The 25,225-nt window shown below is 41.4% G+C and overlaps 1 protein-coding gene across 3 annotated transcripts in view; it reads right to left on the bottom strand.

The window, feature by feature from the left end:
* tspan9a (tetraspanin 9a) overlaps window positions 1-25,225 on the bottom strand; it is a 288,464-nt gene that overhangs the window by 4,156 nt on the left and 259,083 nt on the right. For 2 of the 3 annotated variants that reach the window (XM_011476510.4, XM_004069855.5), the window contains 3 exons: window positions 8,880-8,981; window positions 6,678-6,809; window positions 5,841-5,924 (listed from right to left, as the gene is read on the bottom strand). In XM_011476510.4, the coding sequence (XP_011474812.1) occupies window positions 5,841-5,924; window positions 6,678-6,809; window positions 8,880-8,981 (318 nt within the window). Of the gene's footprint in view, window positions 1-5; window positions 2,965-5,840; window positions 5,925-6,677; window positions 6,810-8,879; window positions 8,982-25,225 lie in introns of those variants that run through there. The other variant, XM_078949064.1, reaches the window with a different exon arrangement.

Raw genomic sequence — 25,225 nt, 5'->3', positions numbered from 1 at the left:
TGCGAAGGAAACGAGAAGCAGAACGTCAGATTTCCGTTCCTCTAATCAAACATCACAACAGCAGAGCCGGTTTTCTGTTTGATGTCGACGCTCCTCTCTTCTGCAGCAGCTCCGACCGTTTGCTGTCCGTCCTCTCAAACGGATCTTTGTGGCGGAGAAAATGAACAGCAAGCATCAAGCCATTGAAGGAAATTGAGATGCCACTGAATCAAAGTACCCAGCTCCCTCTTTGAAGTTTCCATTACCCCCCTCCCCGATACGTTCCGACATCAAACGCCGTCACATGGCGGCTCCTAAAACTGTGATGGGGAACTTTTGGGGTAAAAACTCACACATTTTCAATATAAGGGGAGCAAGATCTGGAGATGGCTGCGCTTCCTGATGAACCTGGAGAAGCCGTCGGCTTTCTTAAGTTTTAGTCAAAATCTAATTTGCGGAGCTGCTTAGGAGTGAAATCCCACCTTAAGCTCCTGTCATTCAAACCGGATCCGGCGTGTCGGGTGGATCCACCGCTGGAATGATGAGTCAACTCAATTATTTACACATGGCTGATTATGGTTTTGTTTAGGCGGCGGGGGGGCACCAAGCCTCATCCTCCACCGTTACAGAACTTAGTGAGAAAGCATTTTGGATGGAGAAAGGAATTCAGCCAGCGTAAGTCTAAATTTAGTCTCAATCCTTCGCTAACCGCATCCAAGCGCCCGTGGCTACCATGTAACGCTGCCGACTCCAGGAGGATCCGCTCTTCATCACACTCTTTGTCGTCATGTCCTCCACCTTGCCTTTAAATGAGATAATCTGACAGCTCGGCTTCCCATCCCAGACTCCCCACACCCACTTTGAAGCAAACGTTGAAGGAAGGAATTGAGATCCGGGAGAAAAGGTTCAGACTGACGGAAGCTTGGATAACAGTCTGGGAGGATCACACAGGCGTGGATTTTCTCTGGTGACACGCTGTTTGTTGGGGTTATGTTGTTGTTTTGCTTTTGCAAACTATACCCTTATTTATATTTAAAAAACAACAACAATTATTGTCATTGTAGCTTTGGCTTAAGGCTCAGTCTGGTACAGAGGTTGATCCGGACGGGTTCTGCGGGTTTCTTGGCTCCGTGGACGATCATCTAAACTACCCAACAACCCTCAGGTTCTTCCCCGTCACATTTATTAACCTCCTAAACGCCAAATGATGCAGATACACATCAGCTATTTTGGGTCCAAACTTATCTTAGCATCCACTTAAAAGCTAAAACATAAGTGGAAATAATTCTAAAAGGTTAATTCTGTAATCCAGTGTTTTTCGACCTTTTTTGAGCCACGGCACACTTTGACCCTGACAAAAATCCCGTGGCACACCAGCATCCAAAAAAAAAAAAAAAGCAGAAATTCATGGTCTGTATTGATCGACAGCACCCCCCCCCCCCCGCGCGCAATCTCACGTGGATTTGTGTGATAATTGTGGCAGAAAAAGCAGGAAGTTGCGGCTGTTTTTTTCTAAGAGATGAACCACCAGCTAAAGACGAGCTTCAGCTAGTATTTTTGTTAGAACTGAGCGACTTTATCAGCAGAATAAAGTCGCTCAGTCGCATCAGTCTGATTGGTCAGACTGATGACATGTGATTAAGCCTTCAAGAATGATTGGCGGAGACAGTTAAAGGGGCGGGACTTTTCTTTACACAGTTATAGCTGCAGCTAAATCGCGGTACCGTGATTCTTATCAAAATGTCTTTAATAGAATTAAATAAACACAAAGAAAAAGTAATTTTAACATATTTTATATTCCTAACTACTCAGTGTTTTATCAGGGCCTGTTTGGATGAACAAAGAGCTGATTTCCTGTAGATGGAAAATGTTTTTAGATCAGTTAATGAGGGCAATTTCCCACGGCGCACTTGACCATCTCCCACGGCACACTAACGTGCCGCGGCACACTGGTTGAAAAACACTGCTGTAATCAAAGTCGTAAAAGTATGAAATAACAATGACGCAGATGATGCTGCATGGGGTTCTGCCAACAGAGATTGACTTTTTATTTTTAATCCCACAGAATGAACAGAAGAAATGTTAAAATGATCTTCATTGGTGACTGAAGATCATCTGGATCCACAGCTGCACTGAAATCTCTGTTGTTTCTGCAAATGTTCTGCTCATTTCTCTCTACCAACCCTAAATTAATGAAAATAAAAAAAGAGGTCAGAATGCATTAAGAAAAGAGGAGTGGCCTCAAAGGAAGAACTGATTATGAAGAACAAGCAGATTTATAAATCTAACCTGATGTGAGGCTCAAAATGTGAGCATCACATTTGTTTTTTTCCAGAAATTCAATACAATTAATCTGTTTTACGAGAAACATTGATAAAAATCAATGCTGGGAAAAAAACACCATGATTGGCTGCATTAATGACGAAGTTTCCTCAAGGTTTAATAAAAAAAGCTTTAGGTGGAGGCGCAAACTGGAGATAAACTTTAATACGTTTTAAAGACAAAACATTTTTTTTAAATCTTTGTTAAAAATTAAAAAAAACAACCTTTTAGCAAATCAGTGAAAAGAGAAAAACGACAGATTTGCTGTAGAGCTGACGATAATATGGGTGTCCTGCTTCTTTTGCTGGGCTCACAGTGGAGCTGCTAATGGACCGATCCGGCTTTAAATGTCATTTAGCTGAATAGAGAGGAGAACTGTGGCAAACAGGTGTCTGTTTTTAATGGAGCCTCATTTATCCGGACCCCACCGATCCGTCCCTTTCCAGGGGAGGCCAGATTAAAGGCAGCAGAATTAACTGGATCTGGTGGCTCTTTTTCCTCCTTCTGGAATCACTTTGGATGAAACCTCTCTCAGGATGGCGAGATAACTCCGCACTATGGCGTCCTCAGGATGCTGCCGAGCATTTATGATTCCTGCAGAAGGAGCTTCTGTGTCAGATGAGTCAGAGCCACCGTGGCGGTCCAAGGAGCCGCGTGGTTTTCCTGCGACAAAAAGGGCCGCCGCCGAGGGCGAAGGAAGATTACCCTGAAGTTTAAGCCCACTAACCGCATGCTCACTTTTATTACATTCAACAAGCAGATTTCTGCGGAGGCCAGCGTGCTCTGAATGAAGAGAGGATTAATGTTCAGAGGCTTAAGGCTGGCTTTGACACCGGGGTGCAAAGCAGAGAAATCCCAGCGGCTGATGGACAGAACCGTCATACCCGGAGATGAAAATGCACAGCAGTACACAGCAAACAGCTAAAGATAGCAGACGCGGCAGGTGGGCCGAACGCACACGGCTCTTTCGCTGCAGGGCCGGAGGATTGCAAAGGATTGGAAGGTGAGGAGCAGCCTGAACTGTCGGGTACAGTAGGTGCCGGAGATTAGAGGGATTTAGGAAAAAGGTGCCGCGCAGACTTCTATTGTTATGAAAGCTGGCCGGGAAGAGAGCTCAGGTGAGAAAAGGTGGACATTTTCAGAGGTGAAGGAGTGTGAAAATATTCATGCAAGATCTTAAGCGGACCGTCTGCCGCTTTTCTGGTTGTTGTTACTATTTTAAAAAAGAAAAAAAGAAGGAAACTTGCCCCTAAATCTTTTTCAGATTAGAAAGAAAATTCATATTTTACTGAATGAAAATATGTAGAAGAAAGAAACAAGACAAAATAATCAATAAAAGAACAATGTCGGTCACAGTTTAGTGTATTATTCAGAAATGAACACGTAAACACAGAAACTTCCAGGTATTGATGCTTCAGGATTCTTAATTCTGTCTGATAAAAGTTATGAACCGGATAATGATAAATCATTTAATAAAATGGTTGTGGTAGAACTGGATTATATAAGTTTGCTTCCTTCCACTCTCTTTAAATCAATCTTTGATTTAATGTCTAATTAAGTAAGTATTATTAACTAAGTATTATTCTTTTTTGATTGCTTGAAATAAACCATTTCAAATCAAATTAAATCAAATCAAAAATTAAGGGTTAAAAATTGTCTGATAATAAAGCTGGCTCAACAAAAACTTATATTCTGATATGAAAAACACCTAGAGGATCATTCTGTTGAAGTTTTAAAGAGCAATCAGCTAATTTAGCCACCAAGCTCCTGTTTTATGGAATAAACTCCCAGCTCATGGAAGAGAGGCCGACTCAGTTTCTACATTCAGTTAGACTGAAAAGATTCCTCTTTGGACTAACTAGTAATCAGAGAATATTTAACTTACTGCTAATTTGTTGAAATTTATCTTAATAACAATAAAATTGTTAGTAGGCTGCTAGTAATTTTGAAGCTGGGGTAACTATGGTGCACTGGGGTTCTGTCCTCTTTTCTTTCCTCTATTCTTGATCATTATTCATCCTCTAGTTCCCTCTGTTTGGTGCAGTGATTCATGTACTGTCCCTCTTTCCCTCTCCCCTCCTGGGAAGGGGGAGGTCTTTTAGTTGGCTCATCCGTGCTCCTGTCCCTGACCGTGTACCTCGTCTCTGCTCCTGCTCCTACACCTGGCTGTGGACCCCCCCTCTGGCTCGACTCGCGCCCCCAGCCGTCCCCCCCAACTTAATATGGATGAAGCTCAGAGAGTTACATAAGTTAATTCTTCTCTGTCCGTCCTGGGGGAGGATCCCTCCTTCATGTGGACACCCCTGAGGTTTCTTCGTTTTTTCTGGATCCCGTTTTTTTTTTCTCCTTACAGAGAAGGGGGGTCAAAGGGCAGGGATGCCCAGTTTAGTTTAGTCTGTGTAGTTAAAGTTTAGTATTATATTATTGAATTCTATGCATTTATGATCCTTTTGATTCAATTTACAATTACCGTTACGAAGCCCATCGAGACGACTGCTGTTGTGAATTGGGACTATACAAATAAAATTGAATTGAAGTAAAACAGTTGTACTGATGATACCTTCGTCACATGCACCTGTACAGGGCTTGATCCGGACAGGTTTTTGGGTTGTCCGGCTCCGTGGAGCGTCGTAGAGAGGAGAGAGGATCGGCCTCATTCTAAAGGGAGCGCAGGTGTGTCTCGCAGTTCCCCTGCAGCTCATACGACACGCCAAATAAGGTCATGAACAGAACGGACGGGCTTCTAGCTCAGTTTGCAAGATTAAAAAAAGGAACCGGCACGCCTGCCTCTCTCCTACTTCACCCTTTCGTGTTGTTCAAGTGTTGCGCTGACCGCACATATCCACCCATGAGATGAGTTTGGACAAAGACACTAGATTTATAACCCTGAACTTACTCAGGATACCCAACTTTTAAAAGAAAATCCGTGTTTTCACACTGAAGCTTTTTTTAAGTTAACAGAAAAGTGCAAACTATTTTCAGAATTTAATCTAGTAATGTGGGAAACGTGGCTGCTTTGTCCTGCAGGTGTGGTCGCTGTCTCCTCAAAGATGAGGCATGCACACATGCTGGAGTGTTTCGCAGCTCACAAAACCTCATAAACTGTTTTGCATTTCAGAGAGGAACTTCACCAGTCGATGTCACCTTTCCGTAAAAATCGCGGGCTGTCGAGCGGCGACGTCGCTCCCAGTTTTCTCAGAAGCAGCCTGCAGGCACACATGCAGCTCGTTTGTGTCTGCGCAGCTGCTGCACGACTGAGACAAACGTATTAATACAGGAGACCCAAAAAATTATCGACTTCGGACCATGAATATCACTATAGAAGATGGACAGAAAGAGGAATGCCACCAAGGCTGTGAGGCTTTATCTGCTGGTCTGTATGCAGCATCTTTTCTCTCCTCCCATGCAGGCGACTCCTTACCTGACTCCAGCAAATAAAGCAGGTGGCTCTGAATCTCAGCTGATATTTCAGAAGGCGTGGGAGCGCAGAACGCCTCACCGGCCTCAGAAGTTTCCAGAGGGATGTTTTTAAATCTCACCTGCACCACCAAGATGACCGTGCCGATGGTTCCCAGCACGTGCTTGTTGTCGTCCAGCCATTCCTCCACCTTCTCGAAGCAGCCCTGAAAATGCAACACCTTCGATCGGCTGAGGATAAAAACAATTCGTCTGTGTTTGGGTTTAGTCGGAATTAGCGTCTTGAGCGCGGATGCTGAGGCGCAGCGTGAAGCTGCCTCCTCTTTTAATCCTCTACTTTGGATCGGCCATTAAAAACATGGCTGCCCAAAGCAAGGGAAGACTGAACAAAAATGACTTTTAATAACAAACACATCTGTTGTGACCAAAGATGATTTCGTTTTTTTTATTAAAAAGGATATACAAATAAAACAGAGGGAGTTATTGCTAAAAACAAATTATTTGAAAGAGATGACTTGTAAACAGAATGTAAATTCCTAGTATGTAAATGTGTTTTGCAGCACAGCTGAGGACCGGGATAATTTCATTGTAACTGACTGACTATAAGATAAAGGCCATGATGTTAACGGCTCCCCAGCTTCAGTATGCGGGGGCCAAACACCCATCTAATTTACATTTACTGCCTCCTGGTTTCCCTGAGCTGGAATTAGGGATGCCTTAGTGGTCGTTCTGGACCGGCGTGCTGCTGTTTTGTAAGGCTGTGCTCTTTGTGGATCCGTCTGGACTCATTTTGCATTTTGGTGGTGTTCCTTTGCCTGGGATTTAGAGTTCCCTCCCTCCATTTCATCTGGGCTTCTTGAGTTTGCATCCAAACAGAAAAAAACCAAACAAACTCTGCACTGTCCTGTGCTTTCAGTGCAGAGGAAGTCATGTTTGCGTCTGCATGGTGATGAACTCACCCGCTCCCAGAACATGCTGGTGGTGTTGCGTCCACAGTTCTGGTAATGCTCCTGGCAGCAGCGGTCAGGAACCACCTTTTCCTGCAGGGCCTCGTACCAGTCGCTGTAGGCGTTCACGCCGCAGCACTTCCACTGCAAACGGCCACACAGTGTGATGTCAGAGCTTCACTCAAACAGGTAATGGCGGCTAACCACCAGTGCCAAAGGAAAAGAATGCTCCTCCTAATGAATTCACATATTAACTATAATTACACACAGTCACATGCTGATATTTGTCCTTTATAAAAAGACATTTTACAGAAACCTTTGGCTCCTTTAAGCAGAATCTCAACATGTTTTCCCACAAAGAAAATGTTGAGTCTTTAATTCTTTTACAAAGGCGTAAATATGCACATTATTTTTTAATATTTAACAATCTGTTGTAGAGAAAAATGCATATAACTGTATAACAAAGACAGTAAGCTTTAAATAAAGATAAACTCCAATAGTTTCAAAGTGATGTTCAGACAAAAATACAGCAGTGAAAAGCTTTATAGCATGTACCGGGTGATTACTCGATTCTGATTGGCTGGAGGGTCTGAAGCGACGTGGACACCCATAAAAGACGTTTTGGTCAAATTGTCTGATTTTTTCTATGAAAATGTTCACCTAAATGCCAGTGGGTAACCGGAACAACAGAAAGATTTATATTTAAAATAAAATTATCATTAAATAATGAAATAAACTGTTTGTTGATTCAGATTTAATGATCAGTTTATGGGGGATATTTCCTGCAACAAAAATGATTCAAAAAACTACTTGTGGACCTTTTCTTACTTTGAAACAAACTATTGCTTCATCATCTGGACAAAACAAGCGATAAAAGAGAAGATAAGACAGTTTTCCCTCTGAAAATGACGCTTTGGATCACTTTATGTCTCACTCCGATTTTCTGATCTATTGTCAAAACATCCCAGTGCCCTTTTAATTATGAAAATGCAGTTTTTAGCCAAAACCAAAAAATCCTGTGTCACTTTCTAGGACATAGTTTCTGCAGAGCGGCAGGAGCTCACTGAGAGCTCTCTGTTTACAGCAGTGCAACAAAAAGGGCGAGCTATCCAGCGGAACAGTTTTAAGCTTAGTGATCTGTGTGTCAATTAAGTAATTTTAGCGTTATATGTGCGGCGTGTACGCGATAAAAAAATTATACATTGGTGGTACATTCCTAAAAAATCTGTGAAACAAATTTGGAACGGTCGTGGAAAGACACAAATTTGCGTCTAAATCTTGCAAATATCACGCACAATTGCTTAAGATTGACGTATTTCTCAGATAATCAAAGATCCGTCGGCAGAAACCCTCGAAAGACTTCTGAACGATGACGTAAACGAACGATGAACGCAAAAAACACTTAGAAGTTACGCACATGCTCCGGGTGAATACTCAATTCTGATTGGCTGCTGGGTGTGCATTAAAACGTGAGCTCTGTGGCGGAGCTAGGTGCTATGTCCGGAGAATCGCTGCGGTGTAGCGAAGCAGCAAGCTTGGGCATCCTAAATCTTAGGATATTTTTCTTATATTCATTGAGAGAATAATAAATTGATCATTCTTATTTTTCATTGTCCTTTCTAGAGCAAATGCGGGTCACAGAGACATGGAAGTTACCGCTGAAAGCGGCTTTTGTGGCCGAACGGAGAGCGTATCTGTGTTTATGAATGACTTATGACGTGAATAATTCTTTCGTCCGCACAAATTAATTATTTTGTGGGAACGGAATATTATTTCGTGCGTAAAAGATATTAATTTGTGGGAACAAGATATATTTTATTTTTTTATTTCAGGGCGCGGGCGGACGGTTCAGGCTTCTGAAATGCACACTTCGTCGGCCAGTAACCCTTACATTTCATGCCAGACGGAAATTTCCCACCGGGATAAGGTACGAAGTGATAGTGTGACACGGCCTTTAACATATGTTCAGCATGAAGTCCACTTTCATCCGCTGGTTAGTCCTCATTCTCCAGCTACAGAAGAGCAAGCGGCATGTTACCATGAGAACGTATCGCTATCAAATAGTCTGCTTCACCTGAAACACGATGTTAGCATTAATTAAATAAACAAATTTTTTTCGTCAGTAAAAGTGAGATGAAAGGTTAGCATTCGTGGGCAGAAACCTGCCTCCTCAGCACAAACGTTAACGGCAGAGTTGAAAGCGTGCACGCTAACCTCCGCCTGGATGATGTTCCACGCGTTCCGGAGGCCCAAGTTGTTTTCTGAGTTGTAGAGAGCCAGGCCGTCCTTCAGGTCCTGCTTGGCGTTCATCCTCACCTGCAGATGAAGAACAAACATCCGGCGTAGTTAAAGGTGATGGTAGATCAGAAACTTCAGTTACGGCGTGAAGAAAGACGTTGGTGATCCCACCAACGAGGGATCAGGGGGTTGAAGCTCCTGACTTTGCTGGTTTCAGAGTAAACAGCAGCAGCTTAGTGTTTGTCCAGATAAATGCTTTCATGCAAAACGGTTTTATTGTCCACAGATTTCATTCCTCATAAAGTTCATGACAATAATCGTAAAATCTGTTTATGAGAGTCGTTAGTCATGAAAATCCTCTTAAAATTGAGCGGCTTCATTCATTCATTCATTCATTCATTCATTCATTCATTCATTCATTCATTCATTCATTCATTCATTCATTCATTCATTCATTCATCTTTCTCACTCGAACATTCATTGAATGCAAAGTTTAGTGGATGTATCATAAAACATTTAACCAAACAATTTCAGCAAGAATTTCAGAAGTTTCAATTCAAAAAACGTTGTCATCCGTCACTATTTTCACCGCTTTAATCAACATTTTTTTTTGCAGTTTTTTCTAAACCTCAAAAAATGTCTGAAACGTCTTCTGAAGCATTTTGCGGGGAGTAGTCAGGGTCAAAATCTGACAGACTGACAAATACTGCTAATGTGCATCTCATAAAAGTCCATGTTGACTTTATTTGGACTTCTTTGGGCTAAAAACAGTCCGTTTGCATCTCCATGGTCCTGTTATTATTACTTAAACTATTCTGTCACACTGAGAAGTATAGAATAAGAACAATGGTCTGGAAATACTCTTTTCTAGACTTTCTAATTATGATGAGACAAAATAGCAGCAATAATTTGTTGATTTTTGTTACAAATTCTCCTATCAATTCAAATTTCCTTCATGCTCCCCCTCCGTGTAAAAGTCTTTTACCGTCATGGCATTTTTTGACGTCTTTGGTCCGTCTCAATGCTTTTGTTTGCCACCTTGATGTGGAAAACATGGATCACCCACGTCCAGTCTCTCCACACAACCTGTTCAAGCAGGCATGTGATTGTGCACGCCTTCACATCAGAAGGGGCGGGGGGGGGTGTTCTTCTACAGAACTTTATTTTGCTGGAGATGCTCCATCAGATGCACAGCTTAAGTATTTCAAACGCAAACGAGAAAAAAAATAACGCGAGAACGGCGGCCTGTAACAGTGACGTGTCCCTAACAGTAACAACTGGGTCTGAATTCCTTCACTTATCTCCTTAAAGGACTACAGAGTGTGAGACTATTCATTGACTGCACATGAGTACTGGACTGAGTAACCCTTCCCCGTCTAATACAAAATAGGAAGTAGATCCTATAGACTTCTATAGAGAAATAAAAAACTGTTGCTCAGTGATTCTATTGGTCAGAATAACCATTCTTGCTCTGATACCTTTAAAAAAAAACTTTTTCATTATAATTCTCTTTTTCCCCCCATTGTTCAAGTTATTCAAGTAATAAACTGACCAATCAGATGCCTCAATGAAAGTAGGTGGAGCCTCCTGGCCCCCAAGCCCAACGTTCAACACGTTTGACAGATTTTGTGCAGCCTCCTTTTAAGTGGTAGGGGTGTGGCCTTCCAGCAAACTCACTCCTGATTAGCATGACTCGGACCAATCACTGCCTACCGATGATGTCTGATGACGTCACACTGGCTCAGTCCAGTAGAACAGAGGGACTTTCTATCATCCTGGATTTCTCAATTTCCCAAGCTGGGATCAATTAAGTGTCTTTATCTTATCTTATCTTTATTTTAATGCAATTGGAAAACATGCTCACTACTTTACAGTTTCAGAGTGTCTTTAAATCGACTGATTTATATAAAGAAACAGGTGGTTTCCTTATACAAAGGCTAAACCTTGACTTTTGATCCTTTCATTTAGTCAGTTATTTTTGATTTCATCATCCTTGCAAGTTTTTTCTAACCTTCATATGTAGTTAAAGTCTTTCTGACCTTGTGGATTTCTAATTGATATAACTGCCGTCAAATGAGGAATACTTGAATGCCTTCCTGCCCTTCGTGTTGCCATATTAGGAAGCTTCACTCACTTGCAATCTCACGTCTGCAGCTGTGAAAATCTTATGCGTCACTTCGTCGAGCCCTTCTGCAGTGTAAGCAAATCAATTTCTTCTGGAGTGAAGCACGACAATGTCATGAGTGGCAGAGATACTCGTCTCTGGATGATTTAATGAGATAAAAATCAGAGTTTTTGCGCTCCTGCTGCTCCCACGTCTGGGGATTTGCCAGCTGCCAGCAGAGATTGAGAAGCTCGTCAGATACGCGCTGATTACGGCTGACGGGAGGAAAAAGAACCGCCATGCAAAACGTATGACACAAAGGTAATAGTGGCTTTTGAATGTCACCAGATATGATTTTTTAAACAAATAGAAAAAGAAAAACATTAAAAGGTTTAATTTAACTTTTAGTTAAACAAATCTGGTATTTAAAAACAGAATCCTGATTTTGAGCATGGTGTCCAAATTGCTTTTAAAATCCAGGGCACTAGAGATTCCGGCGCTATGTAGTTTTTTAATAGTTAGGGATTAGGGTGAGAATTTGGACACAGCCCCTATTTTAAGTAGGACTCCTGGTGGGTTTTTTTCCCCGTTCTTCCGTCTGTTCCTGCACATATCCCTTGTCCGTTTGCAAAGAAATGTGCCACACGCAACTTTTCTTGTGTTGCACGTGTTGCTCCCCTGACCACCTCCAAGTGACTGAAGGTGTAGCTAAGAGAATTTGGTTGTTTTTTCAAAATAAAAGATTGTTGAGACTGTCATAATTAACTCTCTCTTCTGCAGATCGGTGCCAGTTGATCCACGGACCGGTACCGGTCTGTGGCCCGGTGGTTGGGGACCACTGATATATGTGATTCATAAGTGTTTCTTGCGTTCGTCGATGTGGGCAGATGTCCGTCGAGGGTTTCGGCCAACGGGTCTTTGCATAAATTCCGTTTTGAGCTGTTCAAAATTTTAGGTCGGCTGAGAATTACGCAGTTAACGTGTATCTTACATACGTAATACGCAATTATTACGTAAATCTCACACAATTGTGTACAATTTTTGCAAGATGCATACGCAAATTTGTAGGCAAATCTTCCCACAAGATATAAACGTTATCTGCCATATTTAACTCACAAAGTCAGTCAATTATCCATTAATTAATGATGATATTAATTTAGCTATTCTCGCTGAAGAGTAGGGTCTGTCTAGCTATTTGTATGCACGGGGGTGGGGCTGTCATTCAGACAGCACGCAGTGCGCGTGTAAAATTAATAAAATCTGCGCTAGAGCGCCCCGACTATCGTGTCAACCTGCTGCTATGATGAGCGTATTTTGTGCTCTCTGCGTAGAACACACTGAGGAGCACGGGAAAAAAACGGCTCTCTGCTGCAGAGGATGTGAACAGGTGAACAGGTAGAGAGGAAAAGCAAGTAGAGAGGCGGGGGAGGGGCTTTGGCTTCAAACTCTGTCAGATGGAAACACGGCGTCAGATTCAGACGCAGCTTTCACTGCAGGAGTTCTAGCAGAGACTTTCTCTGGGATGATCTTATGAACTCAAACATTTATTGAAATTGTTTTATATTTACATCATGACATCAATATATCAATATATTGCTGTTTATTTTTGTTTAAATAGCTTCTTTTTTTATGTAGTTTGAGTTGGAAAAATGTATAAACTAAAATGTTTTGTTAAAAAAAACATTGTTGCATAATGAGGAACTAAAACACTTTATGTTCTTAATTTGTAATTTATTTATTTATCGTCCTCAAAAAGTATCGATAAGAGTATTGTTAAAATACTGGATCAATAAACAGTATCAATAAGAGTACCGATAAATCCTTAATGATACCCATCCCTAGCCTTTACGGCGCGCATGTCACATTAAAAATACATAATTAACATACCAATCACTAATGAGTTGCATATAAACAACTCAATAATCACGCACGGTTCATGTTCTATGTTGCTTTACGTGTTCTTTGCTTGGTTCATTCGAGATATTTCTGTGAAGACATCACGTAAAGACCACACATTTTCTCACTTTTTCCAAATATATTCACGTGACGATTTTTCATCTGTGCAAAAATGACGATGTGTGTGACACGGCCTTAAAATACTTTACTTGATTCTGTCTGACAGTCTGCACTGCAGCGCTGCATCTCCGTTTTCACATACGTTGAAGTAAACACGGATTTCCCCGCTTGTCGCCACGACGTCATGCTTGTTTTACCTTCTGCTTTTTGACCACAGCTCCACCTAATCTTATGGGCTCACCCATTCTTTTAAGAGCCCGCCCACAATTGCTGTAAAGGTGAAATGATTGGCTAGAATTGTACTGCTTAACTGAATAGAATACTAAATTGACACGTCCGGAAAAAAGCACTGACATGAAGCAGCAAAATCTGTGTTTTTATTTAGAACTGATACTGACTTGGCACAGAGCTTTGGTACTCATCCTTGGGGTGGGTGGTTGGGGTTTGGACAATGATTGTGCAATGGTTGAACCTGAACTCACAGCACAATCCGAACCGCTTCATAAGTCAGTTCGAGCCAGCCGGCAGAGCTTCAGAGGTCATCGTGGTTTTCTGCTCCTCCCCTAAATGAAGTGAGCCTGGAAGGAAGTGAGCGCTTCAAGAAAACGCCGCCTCCACTACTCGCCCCACGCCTTGAAGTCTCGATACAGAACGTCACGTCAGTATCTGCCTCCCGGGTAAACCAGGCCGCTCTGGTCACAGTACATCCAGACCATCTCAGACTGCAACTGTTTGATCCAAAACAGGTCTCAAATGTGCATAAAAACTGAGAAAACGTTGTGTGATTCTTTCATCATTACTATATGCAGTTTCTGATTACCTGGTTAAATAATTGAATAAACGTTTTAATTCAAAGATCTAACGTGTCAGCTTACAGGCAGTGATGGTTTTTGCGTGTTTTCCATGTTTTCCAAAGCTGTGATCACACAAAAAACAACAGCTTATATAAGAAATTCTCTCCAACCTCTTTAAAGGTGATGCGTTTCATTGCAGATGACAGTTTACTTTCAAGCTGGATACTGAAAAGGATCTGCGCTCTACCTCAGGCTGCTGGAACCACCATTTTTGTCCCATTGCAAAGAAAGAAAAAAAAAAGCACCAGAAGAGCATCATCAATCTCTGCCTTGCTCTTTGTTTCTGCCCTTTATCTTCTGGTTTCCACTCTGGCTCTATGTGATGCTTCTCACTCATTACATAGTCCTGGAACTAACACAGTCACAAGAGATCAAGTGCCTTCCTTCCATGAAGGAGTCTGCATCCCCAATAAGTCACTGCATATGTTCCATTTCCTGTGCGGAAGTCTTTGTTACTGCCTGAAAAGCAACCTAATGATCCAGATTTACTGCTAACGAGAGGCAGAACGATGAGATCAGAACAAAGGGTTTGATCATGCAACACTGACCTATTTCCTCTTTGGAAAAGAGCAAGATTAAAAGATATTTTGTTGCTTCAACCTATTTTTCTTATAAGACAAACAAACTTCTAGATGGAGTTTGTGGGGGTTTTTTTAGCGAGGAAAGTGATGTTACAACGTCTGACTCCTGGTCATTTTTCGCCGTGGGGCATCAATCCCACATTTGTTGACAAAGCCCCGAGAAGCAGCTCATACTTCTCTCGACACGGATGAGCTGATTGTGTCCTGCGGGCTGACCCGCTCTCTGCTCAGCAACACCGGACGGTGCATTCATCACAGGAAGGCTTCGGCTCAGCCAGACAAACAGAAACGGGGCGGGCTTTTCTTCCACCGCTCACCCAAACGCCGTCTGATAAACAGCTGTCTCCAAGTGCTGTAAAAATATTAGCAGATGGTCAGGCCTTGACTTTTTTATTTCATTTTATTTTCATATTTTTTGGGGATTTGGGCTAAAAATGTCATAATTATAATTAAGAAATCCCTGGGAACACTTTGAAAATAGATATGAAGATGATGGGAGTGGAAGTTTAGGGTTTTGGTTTTGGCTTTGGGCGGTACTAATGAAGGTTTCTTTGAGGAAAAAACAGACAGGTAAACTGACAGGTTGTCTGCTGACATCTTAAAGCTTTTTGCAGGCGCAGTGATGCGTTCGTGGTCATTATGGTTGCATGTTCCAAGCAGAAACTATATCCCAGAGAATTAATGACAGAAATGTTCACGTCTTAAGATACAGATAATTGCTTTTTACGCAATTAATGGGCAATGATAGATGCGTCCCGCTGAGCCTCTTCATGTGCTTTTGAATACAATTTAAAAGGAAAAAAGTGACATTATGAGAGAATACTGGTGTCCTAATGAGTTCCCTCATCATTATATCAGTAATGTAACAGCTTCTGTCCATTGAAGAACCTGAACTGACACAGGTAAATTTAAAATTAACTTTAAATAAAACACAGAAACTCCATAATATGCAGGTAGTTTGGATGGAACATTACCATTTGAAAATAGAAAAGGAAAAAGTATAAATGCACCACCTGTGCGGTAAAGCTTTACAGATGGTGTAAAGAGTGTTTTACTGTTATAGTTAAAAATATGTTTATGTTTTTTTTTAAACATTTAAATCTGTCTGAAATCTTCACATCTCAGTTTTTGTAAGTTTCCTCAGTGAATCTCTTTAGAACTTGTGTTTGAAAAGTTTTGACATAAAGTTGAGCTGACTTCAGCATTACTATAGATACTTGATGCTTTATAGGAACAAAAACAACGACCTTTGTTGTGTTTATTGTTGGCTGACCGCTTTGGAACCACTTTATGAAAAACGTAACATGTCAACAGAACCCAGCTGTTACAGAACGGGACCATCCTTCATCTGGATCTGGATCTGGCCGTCCTGCAGCGAGTTCAACGCGTGGTCTCTATGCTCAACCTGCCAAAGACTGAACGTACTAAGCAGACCAGCAGAACTGGAGGTGAGCTGTTGGTCTGTCGTGATGAGCCAGATGTTTCAGTTCAAACAAACTAGAATAACAATAATTCATTGGATTTGAAAGTGGCGTTCAAAGCCCCCCAAAGACTTTGTAAACTTTCAAAACAATGATAGGACAGCACAGATGAAATCTTTAAAGTCCAAAGTGAAAAAGTAGAAACTCAACGTTAAGGATATCTGGGCGAGAAGGGCTCTATCATTCTGGAGCTGAGTGGATGAAGGCTCTGTCCCCCAAGTCGCTGAGGGCTCTGTGACGGGAATGTGGGTGGAGGACCCGAGGCAACCAATGAGGGGAAAGTAAGAAGAAAGTTCTAAAGGTCAAAAGGTTTCATTATGTATGGATTTAAGGATTGGGAGTAAGAATATCTTCTATTCTTTGAGGAATTGAATGCAAATAGAATTTACTGCATGTACTGTAGAACCGTGTCAGACAGAAAGGGTTTGTTTATGATACGTGCGGTGGAATTCTGGACTCGTTGGACCTTAAGGAGAGATTTCTGGGTAAGTTCAATCAGGAGAGGAGTTACAGAAAAACAAGACAGGAGGTAACAAGACTATGGACGCGGATGGATTTAAGGTAGGAAGTGAGGCAGTTGTCGGTTGATATTACAAAGGTAGAGAGAAGCTGTAAAGTATGATGCTAGCTGAGTAGGTACAGGTTATTGAGCTAGCAACGGACAGGTGTGTTTCTGGCAAAAAGGGCAAAGGGTTTGGACCACTGTTGCTGTGAGGAATGTAAGGAGGAGTTCCCGGATCTGTGGGACAAAGTGCACAGACTTTCATTTATACCATCCGTACAGGAAAACAACTGTTTAGCTGTGTAGAAGTCAGCAGTTTCAAAAAGTAGATGTAGGTCCGATACCCTGAGATCCATAGACAATCAGAGAAAAGCTGATAGTTTTAGAGAAAATGGCAGTTTTATCATGATTCGATTCAATTTTGGGTTGGCGGCTTTCCATATCTAGTGGACAGCAACCCGGTATCCCGGGGGTATAAAAAAAGCGGCCCACATTATAATTTTAGACAACTTGCTTGCTAAAGAAACCCAGCAAGGGCAAAGCCCCAGCACCCAAAACAAAGGTCCTAGCGGTCCAACCACAGCAGGAGTCTTTATCTGAGGAAGTGCATCAATGCAGCATCTATGCTGTCTGCCCATTTAGACCCACGGTGGCCAGGGTTGTCGTCCTGTCATTGCCGGGCCCCTGGCCCATGTCAATAGCCCTGTCAAGTGCCCGGGCTGCTACGGTTGGTACCGCTGTCATATTTAACTTTTTCTCAAAACTTCCAATGTCGCAGGCTGGCTTGTAAAAAGGTGAGAGAGTCACGTCCCACGTGGAGCGAAGGAGGTGGAGGTCCTTGAGGATGATAGTTGATCCAGTACTCGCTGCAGCTAGCCAGTTACAGGCAGCGAATGGATGACCAGACGAGTGCAGACCACATCCAAATGTGTTGGAATATCGAGACTAAATGAGTAACAGGTAGCGTTAAACTCCCCAAGAAAAGAAGGTTGAACATAAGAATAAGGGTGCAAGGGAGAAATAAGCCAATCTGACTTATCTGAGTGTGGATGCACAAAAAAAACAAAAGGTAATGAAGTTAGAAAAAAGTAGCTGCAAAATGTGCCAGCATTTGGAGAAAACAAGAAGCAAGGTGTCTTGGGGAAAGCATGAAAGCATTTGTGTAGCATAATTAAAAATAAAAGTCAAAACCAGAAATGCTTCTTCATTTTAAAAAATGAAGCTGCATTTTTTTACTTTAGCAGATAAACGTTTGCTGGTCGGACCAACACGTATCTTCTAAATGTCCTTTTATTACTGTTATGATTATTATTAAGGGTCTGCTCGCTCATATTTTTTTAGTCTTTTCTTCGCTGCAATGACCCCGAAGAAGGGTTAGCATTAGGCTAATAGGTGCTAAAATCATTAGCTGTGGAGGAACAGAACTCTGTGCGGGCAATGCCGCAATGAGCATCTTGGATGTAAATATGTGGGAATAACATCAGCCTTAATTTTGTCTTGACACACCTGGAAACACAAATTCTTTTGATGATTTAGAGTTTCTCAGATCTGCATAGCAGCATTTCCGCCTTCAGCGATCTGGCTGCCGGTCCGAAGACAAAGCTAGTCCCGGGGGAAGTTTCGACGAACCGCGGTGCGTCCGAGGAGGAGAGCGGAAGGCGGACATGCTGCTACGTAGTCCTGAGAAGCTGTGTACAATCATCAGAAGTTCACAACCATCACAAAGCCCTCTCCTCTGCCGCTATCACAAAGCTACACTGCTCCTAGCATTTCTGTGTGTGTTAGCAGCCGGACACATGGAGAAAGCACTGACGTCATCGCCCCGCCTCCCCGCTGGAAATACTAAGTAGAATTGAATTATGCAAAATTTTTCTCAGGGTGGATGTGAAAATGCAAATGCAATCCCCTCTTTGCATTTTCGTTTTAATTATGACACAGAATAAACGGTATTTAAGTAGAAAATGAAAAAGCATTTCGGAGGGTTGATTTTTTATTTTAATTTTGAGTCAAAAATGCAGCTTTATTTTGAAAATGAAAAAGCATTTCTGGTTTTGACTTTTATTTTTAATTATGCTACTCAAATGCTTCCATAGGTAACCAGGTTTTAGTGGAATTATTTGTAAAGCTTTCCTTCTAATAAATTTTCACATTTAGGAGTTTAGGTCTAAAATAAACTGGAAAGATTTATGTTTCCAAATAGAAATAAGCCTGATTGTATTACTGTTGTAGTATGCAATGCACTGCCTCCAAACAGCACATGGAGGAAACTCTGTACGTGGATGTCAGAGAGGATTATTTCATTTATAAAAAGACAAACATAGTTGAGTCTTCATTTAATCTGGACTTAGTCAAGGCGGCACAGAACAGGATGCAACATATTTACTGAAAAGATAAAAGTGCTTTTGTGTGTGTGTGTGCTGTCTGAACTCAAACGAGTGGTTGGCTTGACTTCAGTCATCTGGAAAAGTGTTGACTCATGACCGAAGACTCAACAGACAATTACGCCCGATGCTTTATCCTTTGTTCCATACACTTACAGGATGAGCTTGTATCAATAAACAGAATTGTTCTCTTTCTGAGCTAATTTATCACTCTGCTGCACCTCTTTCAAGCATGACCTGTACTCATATCGTCTCTAATATGATCGTTATTGGATCACACATAATCAGGCCACGCTGGCTTCAACTGTCAAATATTTTGACACATGAGAAGCCAAATTCCAGATCTGCTTTCTTTACACAGGACTAAACAAGTATGTTTGAACTCCTGAGAGTGTGAAAAATGATGAGGAGACAAAAAGCACCTGATACGTTTTCACCATGAACTCACTGCCTGGAGGCACAGCATCACAGCCACACTTTCTATGTGCAAAGCTCCACTACTGTCATAGATGGTCTGATCAGAACATGGGAACTTGTGCGAAAATCAGGAAAATTTGCATTTTACATTGATATAGGATTTGTTGGAGAAGCTGTGAAGACCTGACAAATCCATTTACCCTTAAATTTAGTTTATTGTGAAAAATTCAGAGGCTGATGGAGAGCTGGGAAGCTGCACTTTGTGTCAGTAAACAGCCTAATATACAGCAAATACTGCAGTAAAGCCAAGGATTAGAGCTTTTAATGAGGAGTATTATGGAGGCAAATATGAGCACTTCGTGGAGAAGAGTCATTAAGCAGATGTCAAACATTGTAATATCTTTGAGCTAAATAAAACGTTACAAAAGTTTTTGTTATGATTTAGCAAAAAGTTTAACATAAGCCACAACTGTCCTTAATCGAGGGTTAACCCTTGTGCTATCCTAGGCACTTTAACATTGGGAGTTGGGTCATCTAGACCCACTAGACAGTGCTCTGAACCTTTTTTCTTCAATGATTTGTGATCTTCACTGGTGTCCATGGATTACATGAAATCTTTCCACCTTTATCCACCTTTGTCATGGTAGGGAGAACACGTCAATGGAAGGGGGGGGGGGGGTCATCTAAGATAGCACAAGGGTTACACACCATGGTGACATCAGTGTAACAGAAAAATAAAGAAATGGATTCTGTGGTTCACTTGGTTCGTGGCAAAATATCTAAAATATTACTAAGAAAAATGGGTCTGAGTTCTTATGGGTTAAGGGTGGAAATGGGCCATCTGTGGGGTAAAAATGGGCAAATCTTGGTCATGTAAAATCTTTTGTGTACCTGTCTGTGTCCATAAGTCTTGTCAGATAGATCTTCCATCATTAATGTACATCATATACATATACATCATTAATGTATGAATGTTCTTAAAACATGTAAATAGCTGTGTGCAGGTTATTTGTTGGTGTGTGTATGTGAGAAGTCATGCAATTCACTGATGACACTCTTATGTTAAGACTCTGTCATCGACTGCAACTTTCCCAGGCTGGAGAATTTGATAAAATAGGGAATGTGTAACTGTGTGTAGCCGAGTTTCAATAATTAAAAGCTCTTTTACTTTTTTCTTCAAAGAAACTTTCCATTAAAAAAGCCTAAAACCAAATATTTGAAACGTTTTATTGATTCCCTAGCAAACACTGAAACATGTATGGGTAAGATAAGATACTTTATTGATCCCAACTTGAGAAATTGGGTTGTTGCAGCATCCATAAACAAACAAACAATGGGTGACAAACAGAAAAAGTAAGGCTGAAGGGTAAGAAAGGGTGAAGTAGGTGAGACGCAGTCTTGTCGTACAGATATTTCATTTTTTTAAAAAGTGACGAAATTGGACAATCAGAATGTAGTTTGTCTGGATGTCCTACAGACGTCCTACGGCACTTACATTTGACCGTGGTCAGTAAGGAGCCAGTATTTGTACCTTACTACAGTGTGGCATAAGGAGGATATTTGACACCATCACCCTGTTGATCTGTGAGGCTCCGCCTTTTGCTCCTTGTGGATGCCGCCCATTTCATGACATCATCTTAGAGCCGGCCTCTGCAGCGTGTCTGGGTTCCGCCCACAAAAACAAACATCTGAACTTTTGCGAAGATGGATGTGCATACCGTGCATACAAAGTAAAAGCGTTTAGCCGATCACCGCTAGGAGAAAGTGGGTTTATGTGTGTTAGCTTTGGGGTTTTTCTTGTGAGGAATTAACATTATGATACACTTAAAAGATCAAAAAAGTGGATTTTGCATGAGATAGGTGCGTTAATATCAGCTTTGCACCGATACCTGACACATCATTAAGGTAGTGTTGCATAATGGTGCAAAGCCGCCTACAACTGTAACACAATCAGCTGATTTATGTTGATTGGGTGAGTGCTTCACTATTTTAAAGTATTGAAATAATATACCAGAATAATGTTTATAATGTGAAACGGTTGAAGAGTTATGGTAGTCAAAGAGGTCAATAAAGCTCCAGTGCCTGCGGGTTAATATGCCTCTGCTCCTTCCTACGACCCTTCATTGGCCCAGACAACCAAAAAACTCACAGGTTAAAGTTAAGCCTTTAGTTTTGTCTCTTCAACAATAAATATAGTTTGTAATGTATAGATTCTACAAAAAAAAAGATTAAAAAAAGACACTGACACATCAAATAAACATGTAATTCCTGTTTATGTTTTTTAAAGGTGGTCTAACACTTTTAGATGTTTACCAGATGATAAAATAGAGTTTTGAAGAGTCTTGGAGCCAAAGCAGTGACACATATTCTGTCCAAAAGGCCTGTTTAAGCCTCAGTGAGTAAAGGGTTTTTCTAAAGTCCTTCAGTGGCTCGACGAGCCAACAGCAGGCAGCCCGAAGGCCATGGCACTTGACTGACCCAGGGGAAGACTCCATCTCTGGTTGTGTAATTGGTGTAGAAAATAATGTATGGCCAGGGACTGAACACAATTCCACCGTGAAGTCTGTGTGTGCTCTTTAGGGTTGTTGGTTAAAAACAAAAAGTCAGACACAAACAGCAACCTCGTCTGCCGTCCAAAACTGCCTTAAAAGAAGTCAAACTTCCACCTTTCTCTACATCACACTTCTCTCCTCTTCACATCTTAACTTGAGTCCCACCTGCCACCTTTCATCACTGCTTTGGAGACTTCGGTGTATTTCAGGAAACATTCAACACGTCTACATCCTCCTTGTCATCCTGTGCTTTGATATTTTAGTTCCCTCCTTTCCACACTTCACTGAACCTTTTCCCACCACTTCCCTGCTTCACTGTGCATATGTTGTGCAGCTCCATATGCCAAGCTTCGCTTTTTAATCCCGAGCTAATAAAGTCTTCGTGGTGTTCTGCTGGGCATGTTGGGTCGGCAGAATCACAATCAGGTCACAGTGTAAAAGACGGATGGTTGTAATCTGGTTTGTAGCCTAGCCATCTGCTGTAGTCAGCTGGTTGCTAACTGCAAGGCTGGCCTTTATTATACTACGAACCTCGACATGGCACTTAATCAGAAGGCTTAATATCACTAGGCAGCAGAGGGAAAGCGGGACTACCCATTCATACCTGGGGGCAGGTGGGGGTGGAAGAGAAAGTCTCAGTTAAGTGAAAAGAGAGGAGGAGCAGGAATAAGAAACTCAGTCGTGGATGCAGAAACGAATGGACTAAACAGCATGTTCCTGCATCAAAACCAGATACAGTTCTTTAGGATGTTTCCCCATTTGATGTCAACCGCTTGTCACACGCATGGATCACAGTCTGCACTCATCATTTAAGCATGGCCTATTTAAAGGAATAAAATATCTCTTTTGCAAGCCTGTCGATGTTTGAAGGTTACCAAATACTGTATGTCTTCCAGACTGGTTAATACATGCCCTGTGATTAGAGGATCAAATAGAAAGAGGGAATCAGTGATTCATCTGATAGCAGCGGATGGAGAGAGCTTCACATAGCATACAAAATCTCACTGGAGAGGCAAAGTCGGTGAGAAAACACTTAACAAAAAGCAGTCATCAACAGTTTGGGTGATGAGACCAACATTCCTTTACCATTTTATGACACTATGACCTCCTGACTACCTTAAATATGCAATTGGGTTCCAGTTTGGAGGCTCTTCAAAACAGCAGCTTCCGAAACCCCGAGATTCTTTGAAATGGAAACCCTTTCCAATGACATTTGAATTGAGAAAAACCCTTTTGCCTCAGGCCCCCCCTATAGCAACTTCACATCCTATTTCGACCAAGCAGAATTGGTCATGGTAATGTCAGACAAACATGAAGCGCGGTGGGATTTCACAACAACTTCTGTTAGTAAATCTCAGTCTTTCACTAATTCAGACGCCAGTTTACTCTGTTTGAAAACACTCAGAGCTGTTTTAAAGACCCACAACAATGAAAATTGTGTTATTGGTGATTTAAACATTAATTTTTCTCATGATGGAGGAGGTACATGAAGAAAATTAAGCTTAAAAGTCCATTTCTGAGTATTTATTTTGTCATGTCTTTGTGAATCAGGAGCAGACAAAGAAAATTCCATTGGAAAAGGTTTGTAGCTGTGACGTAGGTGCTACTATGGGCGGGCCACAAGCTTCCTGCTCCGCCCCTTTCTGACGCATCCACTTGCAGACAGATAGATCCATTAGTATGTTTGTTGTCCTCGTCCAAGCTGGAATCTGAATCTGAACTGTACTGTATAGCTGGATGGCTCTGATTTTGCTCGGATATTGGTCACCCTTTTTGTTGCACTATAAATATTAATTTGGCGCTTTAAGGGGCTGTAAGCTAGTTAAACAGATGGATGATGGGAAATGGGAGAAGGCTTACTCTGCGGCAACTGTTTGGCCCACAACTCAAAGGAGAATTTCTAAACAACCCCTGCCGCTCTGCAGAAACTATGTCCAAGAAAACGACAGAGGTTTTTGGGTTTAGGCTAAAAACGGCAAAACCATGATTAAAAGACCACTGGAAATGCTTTGAAAATAGATCAAAGGATGATCAGAGAGGGACTTTAACCCTAAACAACTATTTGTATCGTATTTGATTCATGCATTTCTTTGACCCCTTCCTCATAAGCATGATCCAAACTTTCCTTAAAAACATGCTTTCTGCCTGTGTTATCTGTACAGATGAGGTTGGTCCAAAAACTTTTACTCCTGGCTAGGAGATGTAAACTTCTACAATGGATACAAGTGCAACCTCCATCCGTTACACAGTGGTACAGAGAGACTTTTAAAGTTTTTCCAATGGAACGCCTCAGTGCTCTGTTAAAGGGTAACTCCGACATTTTCAACAAGACGTGGCAGCCTTATCTGGATCACCTTCCTCGAGAATTATCTGATATACTTTGTAAAGGAGGCTCACATTTTATGTTTCTAAGTATTTAGTAACTGTTTTGAGAAAACATCCCAACATGTTATTGTAACCTATATAGTGTGTGCACCTTTTACTATTAGATGTCTGCTGTGCTGTGCTGGTTTGTGTTGTGTTCTTTTCTTGAAAAGTTGATAAAGTATAATTAAAAAAAAAAGAAACATGCTTTCTGCCCTGTAGTTCATCATCTTTCCACTGGAGGCAGTAGAGGAACGTTTCCTGTATATTTTAAAAAAGCTGCTTCCATGAAATCACAAAAAACACTTTTGGCAGGAAAAGTTTAGCTACTTTTGAAAACTGGTGTGAATAACTCATATATTGTTACTTATTTCATTAAATGTCTACTTGCTGTATTGAAATAATGCAAAATTTGCTGATAATGAATTCTTTATAAGACATTATGCCATGTTAAAATGGGTGGATTACATGTGAGACAGTGTAAGGTGATTTTTTTTTTACCGAACACTAATGGTAATATTTTTGCATCTTAAACTAACATCTTGACGGCAAAAACGTACTAAATCACCCAACGGATCATAAATGATATGATCTATCTAAATCATTGCAGTAGGTTTAGGGCAGGGGTCGGCAACCCGTGGCTCTTTGGCGCTGCCCTAGTGGCTCCCTAGAGCATTTTCAAAAATGTTTGAAAATGTAAAAAGATGGGGGAGAGAAATATATTTTTTGTTTTAATATGGTTTATGTAGGAGGAAAAACAAGATACAAACATTCTTAACGTTTTCCAATGCTGTAAGAATGCGTAGAAAAAACTTTGTGACGTCAAGCAGGTACATCACTTGCAGTGGGAAAAACAGGAGCCAAGCTGTCAAGAAGTAGAGCAATCAATCAATTGGCTGCGCTGGATATATGTCCATGACTCATGAAAGCCACATCTCTGAATAGTTTCAAAGAGGAGCAGGTAGCAAGTTTAGCTGAGAGCATAAACTCCTTCCAAGCTTACAAGCCTGTTTACTTAAAACATGCACCACACTGAACATTGCACAGAAGTGATCAACCTCTCTCCCTCC

The sequence above is a fragment of the Oryzias latipes genome, chromosome 6 (assembly GCF_053564925.1).
Source record: "Oryzias latipes strain Hd-rR chromosome 6, Olatipes_Hd-rR_3.1".
Lineage (NCBI taxonomy): Eukaryota > Metazoa > Chordata > Actinopteri > Beloniformes > Adrianichthyidae > Oryzias > Oryzias latipes.
Note: the sequence above shows the minus strand (reverse complement) of the source record. Positions and strands in the feature narration are given on the sequence as shown.